The following is an 11,114-nucleotide window of genomic DNA, read 5'->3' on the forward strand; positions in this document are numbered from 1 at the left end:
AATTTCATGTAATTAATTGTGATTAAAAAATATTCATCGCTGCCCAGCACCAATTTATATACTATTATTATATCCTTTTTGTGTTACTTTTCCCCTTTACAATTAGTTCTATTTTTATGATTGTGTACGAGCACAATTTTTTTGTTTTTTTATATATCACTAATAAATATTTGCATTTCGCTGGATTGAGCGGATAACTGAATTTTCTCAGACTAACCGAGCGCTTTTTCGCCATTACCAGAAGTATCTATTTTGGGAGGTTTGGTACCGCACCCAAGAACAGCAGCTTTGTCAGCGCCTAATGATCCATACAGCAATATTTGGGTGACCCATGGTTAGGACTGTGCTACTATAAATATCACACCACTGGATCTGAGGTGAGGGGGGGGGAGAAGAGCCAGCGATGTGCTCCGATAATCAGACCTGACGCGATAACAACACCCTGCACCTACTTCCGCTTTTAGCAGATTTCCATTTCATTATTTTGCAAGGTAAGAGGAAGAAGAGACTGCTGCATTGTGTCCTCAGAGATTCTATCACATCTTCACCACAAGGAACCTTGTATTTCGCCTGGAATCGGTGGGACAAAAGGACAGGAACCGGCTAAGTGACTGCAGGAAGGGACAGTGACTGAAAGTAGTTCTTAGAATAAAAGTATAAATAACACAATTCAGTAACAGTTAACCCTTCGAGTACCGACATCTGTGAGCGATGTGCAAAATGTCCGCTAGAAATCAGAACATCGCTCACATTTGTTATATTCAGACAAGACATCTTGGACCTTGTTCAGGTCTGTTCGTTAGTGCATATGCGTTCGCACCCAATATAGCGGCCGTGGGGGGGGGGGTACTCGCCTATGGGAACTGCCAGCATTTCATAGGCGTTCCTCTGGTAATCCCTGGTGGCGTGGGCGGGCAGCTGACAACCGTTTCACCGAGAACGTACACACATATAAAAGTGACCCGAGAGTCATGTGTGTGCGGAACGACCATCGAAGGATGTGGGAGGTTCCCACTGTCATGCAAATGGATGTATATGTCAATCATCCATGCCGTGCAAATGGTGGGCCAGCGAACGAAACAAGCAGAATAACCCCCTTGTGTAAAAACATAGTAACATTACAGGTCACTAAATATATATATATATATATATATATATATATATATATATATATATATAAATAATGGAGCAGGCTTACAGTGATGAATAAAAATGTTTGCTTGGCGATTTTCACACCTGTTTTAATAAATCCACTCAGCACTCAAAGGGTTAAAGGTTCATTTGTATGGTCCAGGTTTTGAGGCTGATTTCTGGATTTAATTCTTCCTGTTTGTTATATTTGATTACTGGATGAACCTGCTGGAAGTATAGACTATGGAAGCGGCCATCTGAGCAGACCTCCATAACATCAGAGGAACATTGAGTGATGTCACATTTAGCCAAAAGGATCGGGACCAGATAGGACATGGACGCAGGGGAAGGAACGTACCACAAGGAAGTGCTTCTGTTCTGGGCAGCAGTCTCTGATTGGTGGGTATGGTGCCGTGTGACCGTGTCTCTGGGACGTACCAATGCTGGTCACCACCACATCTATCCCGGCTGCCGCCATTATCCACAGTGGAATAATATTTGTGTATCGGAGGATTCTTATACACCATACAGGGTATAATCTACAAACCTCCCCCATTAACGCCAGATAACAAGATCACCCCATACACCCCTCTTACACACACACAGGTAATCTGTCAGACACACGAGTGATGATTACAGCAGGGACCTTGTGTTTATTGTCAACACTTTGAGCCAAAAGGGATTAGTAACAGTCTAATTAGCAATAACAGGAATGTGCTGCTCCCATTGGTCAGAGAGTGATCTGCACGCAGGATCCCAGGAGAGACAGATCCGACAGAGGAGCAGAGATCCCGGCTACACTGTATCCTCCAGATGTGTGGAATGTCTGCAGGTGACTCCCGGCAGCTGAGAGTACATCTGTAACATGAGAGAATAGGGCTGGTGAGGCAGGAATGAAGTATACACATAATGGGGGTAATACAGGGGGAAGCAGCTGTGCGGCAGGTAATACTCTGTAACTGTGCAAATGGCTACATCAGGAGAAATACCTGCAGCTACGTACGACGGTGGGCTGCAACCAAGTGTTACACAGCAGCAATACATTCAGCGAGAGACGTTATATGTGTACAAGATCTGTAACACAAGGTAACTTGAAGTCCGACTGCCATATCCACACGCCGTGCAATGCCGTTCCCGCCCATGTACACACACGCCGTGCAATGCCGTTCCCGCCCATGTACACACACGCCGTGCAGTGCCGTTCCCGCCCATGTACACACACGCCGTGCAATGCCGTTCCCGCCCATGTACACACACACGCCGTGCAATGCCGTTCCCGCCCATGTACACACACGCCGTGCAATGCCGTTCCCGCCCATGTACACACACGCCGTGCAATGCCGTTCCCGCCCATGTACACACACGCCGTGCAATGCCATTCCCGCCCATGTACACACACGCCGTGCAATGCCGTTCCCGCCCATGTACACACACGCCGTGCAATGCCGTTCCCGCCCATGTACACACACGCCGTGCAATGCCGTTCCCGCCCATGTACACACACCATGCAATGCCATTCCCGCCCATAATCACACCCAGTGTAATGCCGTTCCCGCCCATGTATACACACCGTGCAATGCCGTTCCCGCCCATGTACACACGCCGTGCAATGCCGTTCCCGCCCATGTACACACGCCGTGCAATGCCGTTCCCGCCCATGTACACACGCCGTGCAATGCCGTTCCCGCCCATGTACACACGCCGTGCAATGCCGATCCCGCCCATGTACACACGCCGTGCAATGCCGTTCCCATCCATGTACACACACGCCGTGCAATGCCATTCCCGCCCATGTACACACGCCGTGCAGTGTACACACACCGTGTGATGCCGTTCCCGCCCATGTACACACACCATGTGATGCCATTCCCGCCCATAATCACACCCAGTGTAATGCCGTTCCCGCCCATGTATACACACCGTGCAATGCCGTTCCCGCCCATGTACACACGCCGTGCAATGCCGTTCCCGCCCATGTACACACGCCGTGCAATGCCGTTCCCGCCCATGTACACACGCCGTGCAATGCCGTTCCCGCCCATGTACACACACCATGCAATGCCATTCCCGCCCATAATCACACACAGTGTAATGCCGTTCCCACCCATATCCACACTCAGGTCAACGCCATTCCCGCTTACAACCACAATCGGTGCAACGCCATAACTCCACAATCTAGTCAACAAGGCCTATAGAGAGATATCTTTTAGCCATGCCTAATGCATCACAGAGGCCCGGGCACACCAGAGTGTCCCGGCACAGGGGATTGGAGCAATTGGGTTATAAAGTTCTACCACATCTGCAACGCAAGGCCAACACCAAAAGCCAGAATCCAGGCCACCTGGGGCAATTAGTTGTGGCCAATAAGAAGCCACTTGGAATATTGCATCCTTCATAGTATACAATGGGACAGATTTGGTTAGTCACTAGTTCAGGTTGGGGAGAAGGAGAACACAACAGGGTGTAAGATTTTGGGTAACTAGGTAGAAGGTTAGTTAGACAGCCATGTCCCCCCGTTACTCACCCAGCAGCTTAGGGAGATTGGTTTCTCCGGACCACAGGAGCAGAGTCCCAGTGAGTGACACTGGACTTCGGAAATGTGAGGGTCCCACCTGAATCAGGCAAGGGACATTGCCGCTTAGAGCACCAGTTAGATGTACCCCCCCAGCAGACACCTCCAACCTGGTCTCCACCGCGTCCACCGAGTGTTGAGAAGTCACCTGATAAATGTAAAGTCAGAGATAGAAGGAAGAAGGCGGTTAGTTCTGTTATCGAGGGAAGGCTCATGGTCAGATGTTACACTAGATATTAGGGTGCGGTAGAAGACCCCGCTATTTTCACTCTGTAGACTCAGAATTGGGGGTGTCCAGAGCATCCACATTTACAGCTATTACCAGGATGTCCTCATGGTGGTCATCATTAGTCCCCATACGTAAAGGTCCCTGAAGAAGGACAGCACTAGTCTACGGCATTGCCAGGAACGGGGCGGCATGTTACCTGAATTCCCACTTCCTTGGCAAATAGCGACGAGTTCACCAGGTTGGCTTTCACGTCGGAGTTCTGGAGAAGCCCGATGGCGACTGCAGAGCAGAGGAACGAACCCGAATGTTTCAGGGCATCTCCTGGTGGACAAACAAGATATAAATGAGGACAGTTCTTTCTGCGGGTGCCCTGGATCTGCCCTGAAGGATCTTCTTACCTGTAGTGGTCAGGTGGATCTCACCACTGACTTTAGGCACCAGGTGGTAAAGCAGAGCACCCAGCGCCTGCCCCAGCTGTATCCATGGCTTGGTCTCTGGTGAGAAGGCCTTGCCCAGGGAGGGGGCATTGACCTGTGACGGGTAGAGAACAAAAATCTCATTACAGGACCTCAACGTCTATAGAAGGAGGGGATCCCGGCTGCAGCAGAGGAGGGAAAGCCCGGGCGGGGCGGATGCAGCAGAGGAGAGGACCCTGGCTGATCGGGGCTGGCGCTGATGTCACAGACCCTCCCCTAACACGCCTTGACACACCTACATTATTCCTGACACTCCCAGATAACGTCCGGTTACCACCCACATTACGGGGAGATCCGAGTAGACCCTTTCCCTAGTTCTGTCTCGCACATGCACGCTACAACCCATACAGTCATTCCATAATCACGTGATGTGCGAATGTGCGTACACCAGCGATCAACTCTGAATCAGGCCCATATGTCCTACTGGAATCTAATTGTGAGCTGGAGATGGAGCCCCCGCTGCACATGATCAGGCCTCTGCCAGGACACTGGTCACTCACCCTAATTCCTAATTTACACCATGACAAACACTGTTTTAATACCACATAAACCGTGGGAATTCCACCCTGACACGTGGATAATGTGGCCCCGCACCCGGCGTCTGTCCTGTTGCGGGACATTGCATCGTTTTTCCGTTGAAAAACTGCAACACCTTTGCTGGTGACCTGCACCAGGTCCAGCAGCTCACTAGTCTACCATTATCCGACATCGCCCTCTGCTGGCGGCCATGTGCTATAGCACCGACTAGTGGAGATGATCAGTATTCTGGGGACTAACTGTACGGGAGGTCAGCAGGAAGGCAGCCCCCAGTATACTCACCGCTCCCATCAGAGCCCGATCCTGCACCAGGTCCAGCAGCTCACTAGTCTACCATTATCCGACATCGCCCTCTGCTGGCGGCCATGTGCTATAGCACCGACTAGTGGAGATGATCAGTATCAGGGACTAACTGTACGGGAGGCCAGCAGGAAGGCAGCCCCCAGTATACTCACCGCTCCCATCAGAGCCCGATCCTGCGCCAAGTCCACAATCTGCAGCGCAATCTCTTCTCCGCATCGGTTCTGTGCCTCATGGGTGCTGGCCCCCAGGTGGGGGAGGCTGATCACTAGTGGGTGGTCTATCAGGGCCCGGTCCCGGGGAGGTTCCTGATAACAGAGACACTTAGGAATGTAACATGACACCCCCAGTGGGTCAGACAGGTGTAAGCCGCGCAGGTGATGTAGGGGTTTGTCACACGAGTGAGCTGCATGCAGATGCAGCTAGTATTTACCCTGCATGCAGACGCAGCAATACATGTATTTGCCCCCTCCCCATATAGCAGGTTGGGGTGCCCAGGGGCAGTTACCCGCTCTGTTACTGCTGTATCCCCATCTTCGGGTCAGGCTGTAGGTGATCCCTGGGGTCGGCCACTGTGAAACTTACCTCTGTGAAGACATCCAGTCCAGCGCCACCACACTGCCCACTCTGCAACGCCCGCAGTAATGCAGATTCATCAATGATCCCCCCACGGGCGCAGTTTATAACCTGGACGCCACGTTTACATTTTGAGAACGCTGCATCATTAATTAGTCCTACAGAGACAGAGAGAGAATTCTGAGTACAGAGCCGTATGTACAGTGCTGTGTATACCTGTGGTGGATGGGTACGTACAGCACCGTGTATAACTGTGCTGGAGGGCAGGAGCGGGGTATGTATAGTGCTGCGTATACCTGTGGTGGGGTGAAAAAGCAGGGTATGTACAGTGTTATACCTCTGGTGGATGGGTATGTACAGCGCCATAAAGCGGGGTATGTACAGTGTTATACCTGTGGTGATGGGTATGTTCCACACTGTGTATACCTGTGGTGGAGGGCAAGAGCGGGGTACAAACAGTGCTGCTTATACCTGTGGTGGAGGGCAAGAGCGGGGTACGTACAGCGCTGCGTATACCTGCGGTGGAGGGCAAGAGCGGGGTATGCATATCGCTGCGTATACCTGTGGTGGAGGGCAGGAGCGGGGTATGTACATCGCTGCGTATACCTGTGGTGGAGGGCAGGAGCGGGGTATGTACAGTGCTGCGTATACCTGTGGTGGAAGGCAGGAGCGGGGTATGTACAGCGCTGCGTATACCTGTGGTGGAGGGCAGGAGCGGGGTATGTACAGCGCTGCGTATACCTGTGGTGGAGGGCAGGAGCGGGGTATGTACAGTGCTGCGTATACCTGTGGTGGAGGGCAGGAGCGGGGTACGTACAGCGCTGCGTATACCTGTGGTGGAGGGCAGGAGCGGGGTATGTACAGTGCTGCGTATACCTGTGGTGGAGGGCAGGAGCGGGGTATGTACAGTGCTGCGTATACCTGTGGTGGAGGGCAGGAGCGGGGTATGTACAGCGCTGCGTGTACCTGTGGTGGAGGGCAGGAGCGGGGTATGTACAGCGCTGCGTATACCTGTGGTGGAGGGCAGGAGCGGGGTATGTACATCGCTGCGTATACCTGTGGTGGAGGGCAGGAGCGGGGTATGTACAGCGCTGCGTATACCTGTGGTGGAGGGCAGGAGCGGGGTATGTACAGTGCTGCGTATACCTGTGGTGGAAGGCAGGAGCGGGGTATGTACAGCGCTGCGTATACCTGTGGTGGAGGGCAGGAGCGGGGTATGTACAGCGCTGCGTATACCTGTGGTGGAGGGCAGGAGCGGGTATGTACAGAGCCGAATTTCCCATTAGGCACGTGAGGCACCGGCCTAGGGGCGGCACATGTTTGGGGGCGGCACTTGGATGCCTGTGATAGTACGGTCAGCCCAAAATGTACCAATAACTGCAAAATATCCACTGTACTGTACTATATTCCATCATAAATAGAGTGTAAATGGATAGGACATGCAGATACTGCCCCTATAAACTGTCCTACTTAGCAAACATTATTGTTGTGCCTAGGGGCGCCCTCATCCCTAAATCCACCCCTGGGTATGTACAGTGTTATACCTGTGGTGGATGGTTATGTACAGCGCCATGTATACCTGTGGTGATGAGTAAGTACAGCGCTGCGCGTACCTGTGGTGGAGGGCAGGAGCAGGGTTCGTACAGCGCTGCGCGTACCTGTGGTGGAGGGCAGGAGCGGGGTACGTACAGTGCTGCGTATACCTGTGGTGGAGGGCAGGAGCGGGGTATGTACAGTGCTGCGTATACCTGTGGTGGAAGGCAGGAGCGGGGTATGTACAGCGCTGCGCGTACCTGTGGTGGAGTGCAGGAGCGGGGTACGTACAGCGCTGCGCGTACCTGTGGTGGAGAGCAGGAGCGGGTTACGTACAGTGCTGCGTATACCTGTGGTGGAGGGCAGGAGCGGGGTACGTACATCGCTGCGTATACCTGTGGTGGAGGGCAGGAGCGGGGTACGTACATCGCTGCGTATACCTGTGGTGGAGGGCAGGAGCGGGGTATGTACAGTGCTGCGTATACCTGTGGTGGAGGGCAGGAGCGGGGTAAGTACAGTGCTGCGCGTACCTGTGGTGGAGGGCAGGAGCGGGGTATGTACAGTGCTGCGTATACCTGTGGTGGAGGGCAGGAGCGGGGTACGTACAGCGCTGCGCGTACCTGTGGTGGAGGGCAGGAGCGGGGTATGTACAGTGCTGCGTATACCTGTGGTGGAAGGCAGGAGCGGGGTATGTACAGCGCTGCGCGTACCTGTGGTGGAGGGCAGGAGCGGGGTACGTACAGCGCTGCGCGTACCTGTGGTGGGAGAGCAGGAGCGGGTTACGTACAGTGCTGCGTATACCTGTGGTGGAGGGCAGGAGCGGGGTACGTACATCGCTGCGTATACCTGTGGTGGAGGGCAGGAGCGGGGTATGTACAGCGCTGCGCGTACCTGTGGTGGAGGGCAGGAGCGGGTTACGTACAGTGCTGCGTATACCTGTGGTGGAGGGCAGGAGCGGGGTACGTACAGCGCTGCGCGTACCTGTGGTGGAGGGCAGGAGCGGGGTACGTACAGCGCTGCGCGTACCTGTGGTGGAGGGCAGGAGCGGGGTACGTACAGCGCTGCGCGTACCTGTGGTGGAGGGCAGGAGCGGGTTACGTACAGTGCTGCGTATACCTGTGGTGGAGGGCAGGAGCGGGGTAAGTACAGTGCTGCGTATACCTGTGGTGGAGGGCAGGAGCGGGGTACGTACAGTGCTGCGTATACCTGTGGTGGAGGGCAGGAGCGGGGTACGTACAGTGCTGCGTATACCTGTGGTGGAGGGCAGGAGCGGGGTACGTACAGTGCTGCGTATACCTGTGGTGGAGGGCAGGAGCGGGGTACGTACAGTGCTGCGTATACCTGTGGTGGGTGGGTACGTACAGTGCTGCGTATACCTGTGGTGGGTGGGTATGTACAGTGCTGCGTATACCTGTGGTGGAGGGCAGGAGCGGGGTACGTACAGCGCTGCGCGTACCTGTGGTGGAGGGCAGGAGCGGGTTACGTACAGTGCTGCGTATACCTGTGGTGGAGGGCAGGAGCGGGGTAAGTACAGTGCTGCGTATACCTGTGGTGGAGGGCAGGAGCGGGGTACGTACAGTGCTGCGTATACCTGTGGTGGAGGGCAGGAGCGGGGTACGTACAGTGCTGAGTATACCTGTGGTGGGTGGGTATGTACAGTGCTGCGTATACCTGTGGTGGAGGGCAGGAGCGGGGTACGTACAGTGCTGAGTATACCTGTGGTGGGTGGGTATGTACAGTGCTGCGTATACCTGTGGTGGAGGGCAGGAGCGGGTATGTACAGTGCTGCGTATACCTGTGGTGGGTGGGTATGTACAGTGCTGCGTATACCTGTGGTGGAGGGCAGGAGCGGGGTACGTACAGTGCTGAGTATACCTGTGGTGGAGGGCAGGAGCGGGGTATGTACAGTGCTGAGTATACCTGTGGTGGAGGGCAGGAGCGGGGTATGTACAGTGCTGCGTATACCTGTGGTGGAGGGCAGGAGCGGGGTATGTACAGTGCTGCGTATACCTGTGGTGGATGGGTACGTACAGTGCTGCGTATACCTGTGGTGGATGGCAGGAGCGGGGTATGTACAGTGCTGCGTATACCTGTGGTGGAGGGCAGGAGCGGGGTACGTACAGTGCTGCGTATACCTGTGGTGGAGGGCAGGAGCGGGGTATGTACAGCGCTGCGTATACCTGTGGTGGAGGGCAGGAGCGGGGTATGTACAGTGCTGCGTATACCTGTGGTGGAGGGCAGGAGCGGGTACGTACAGCGCTGCGTATACCTGTGGTGGAGGGCAGGAGCGGGGTACGTACAGTGCTGCGTATACCTGTGGTGGAGGGCAGGAGCGGGGTACGTACAGTGCTGCGTATACCTGTGGTGGAGGGCAGGAGCGGGGTACGTACAGTGCTGCGTATACCTGTGGTGGAGGGCAGGAGCGGGGTACGTACAGCGCTGCGTATACCTGTGGTGGAGGGCAGGAGCGGGGTATGTACAGCGCTGCGTATACCTGTGGTGGAGGGCAGGAGCGGGGTACGTACAGTGCTGCGTATACCTGTGGTGGAGGGCAGGAGCGGGGTATGTACAGTGCTGCGTATACCTGTGGTGGAGGGCAGGAGCGGGGTATGTACAGTGCTGCGTATACCTGTGGTGGAGGGCAGGAGCGGGGTATGTACAGTGCTGCGTATACCTGTGGTGGAGGGCAGGAGCGGGGTATGTACAGTGCTGCGTATACCTGTGGTGGAGGGCAGGAGCGGGGTATGTACAGCGCTGCGTATACCTGTGGTGGGTGGGTATGTACAGTGCTGCGTATACCTGTGGTGGAGGGCAGGAGCGGGGTAATTAAAGTGCTGAGTATACGTGTGGTGGGTGGGTATGTACAGTGCTGCGTATACCTGTGGTGGAGGGCAGGAGCGGGGTATGTACAGTGCTGCGTATACCTGTGGTGGAGGGCAGGAGCGGGGTATGTACAGTGCTGCGTATACCTGTGGTGGAGGGCAGGAGCGGGGTATGTACAGTGCTGCGTATACCTGTGGTGGAGGGCAGGAGCGGGGTATGTACAGTGCTGCGTATACCTGTGGTGGAGGGCAGGAGCGGGGTATGTACAGTGCTGCGTATACCTGTGGTGGAGGGCAGGAGCGGGGTATGTACAGTGCTGCGTATACCTGTGGTGGAGGGCAGGAGCGGGGTATGTACAGTGATATAATCACACTGCTCCCAGATTTCTTCCAGGGGAAGTTGTTTCACACCAAACTCAGCCGTCACTTCTGGGGGGATCACTGGGTCATATCCGATGGTCTGTAGGGGAGAGGGGCATTAGAACATTATCAGAGGGTCACAGCTGATGGTCTGTGGGGGGACAGGGACATATCCGATGGTCTGTGGGGGAGAGGGGCATTACAACATTATCAGAGGGACACATCCGGAGGTCTGCGGGGGGGGGGGGGGGGGAGAGGGACGCATCCGATGGTCTGGGGGGGGGGGAGGGAGGGACACAACCGATGGTCTGCGGGGGGGGGGACACAGCCGATGGTCTGCGGGGGGGGGGACGGGGGGACACAGCCGATGGTCTGCGGGGGGACGGACACAGCCGATGGTCTGCGGGGGGGACGGACACAGCCGATGGTCTGCGGGGGGGACGGACACAGCCGATGGTCTGCGGGGGGGACGGACACAGCCGATGGTCTGCGGGGGGGACGGACACAGCCGATGGTCTGCGGGGGGGGACGGACACAGCCGATGGTCTGCGGGGGGGACGGACACAGCCGATGGTCTA

At 55.3% G+C, this 11,114-nt stretch overlaps 1 protein-coding gene across 2 annotated transcripts in view; it reads right to left on the reverse strand.

Moving 5' to 3' along the window:
* Window positions 1–1,758: 1,758 nt before the first annotated feature.
* PHGDH (phosphoglycerate dehydrogenase) overlaps window positions 1,759–11,114 on the reverse strand; it is a 30,232-nt gene continuing 20,876 nt past the window's right edge. Inside the window, exons 1-8 of one of the 2 annotated variants that reach the window (XM_083152239.1) lie at window positions 7,480–8,203; window positions 6,383–7,057; window positions 5,831–5,979; window positions 5,401–5,553; window positions 4,331–4,463; window positions 4,129–4,253; window positions 3,656–3,851; window positions 1,759–1,989 (exon numbers count right to left, since the gene is read on the reverse strand). In XM_083152239.1, the coding sequence (XP_083008365.1) occupies window positions 1,862–1,989; window positions 3,656–3,851; window positions 4,129–4,253; window positions 4,331–4,463; window positions 5,401–5,553; window positions 5,831–5,979; window positions 6,383–7,057; window positions 7,480–8,188 (2,268 nt within the window). In that variant the 5' untranslated portion in view covers window positions 8,189–8,203 and the 3' untranslated portion in view covers window positions 1,759–1,861. Of the gene's footprint in view, window positions 1,990–3,655; window positions 3,852–4,128; window positions 4,254–4,330; window positions 4,464–5,400; window positions 5,554–5,830; window positions 5,980–6,382; window positions 7,058–7,479; window positions 8,204–10,503; window positions 10,637–11,114 lie in introns of those variants that run through there. The other variant, XM_083152240.1, reaches the window with a different exon arrangement.

This window comes from Crinia signifera, chromosome 7 (assembly GCF_055691185.1).
Source record: "Crinia signifera chromosome 7, ASM5569118v1, whole genome shotgun sequence".
Classification (NCBI taxonomy): domain Eukaryota; kingdom Metazoa; phylum Chordata; class Amphibia; order Anura; family Myobatrachidae; genus Crinia; species Crinia signifera.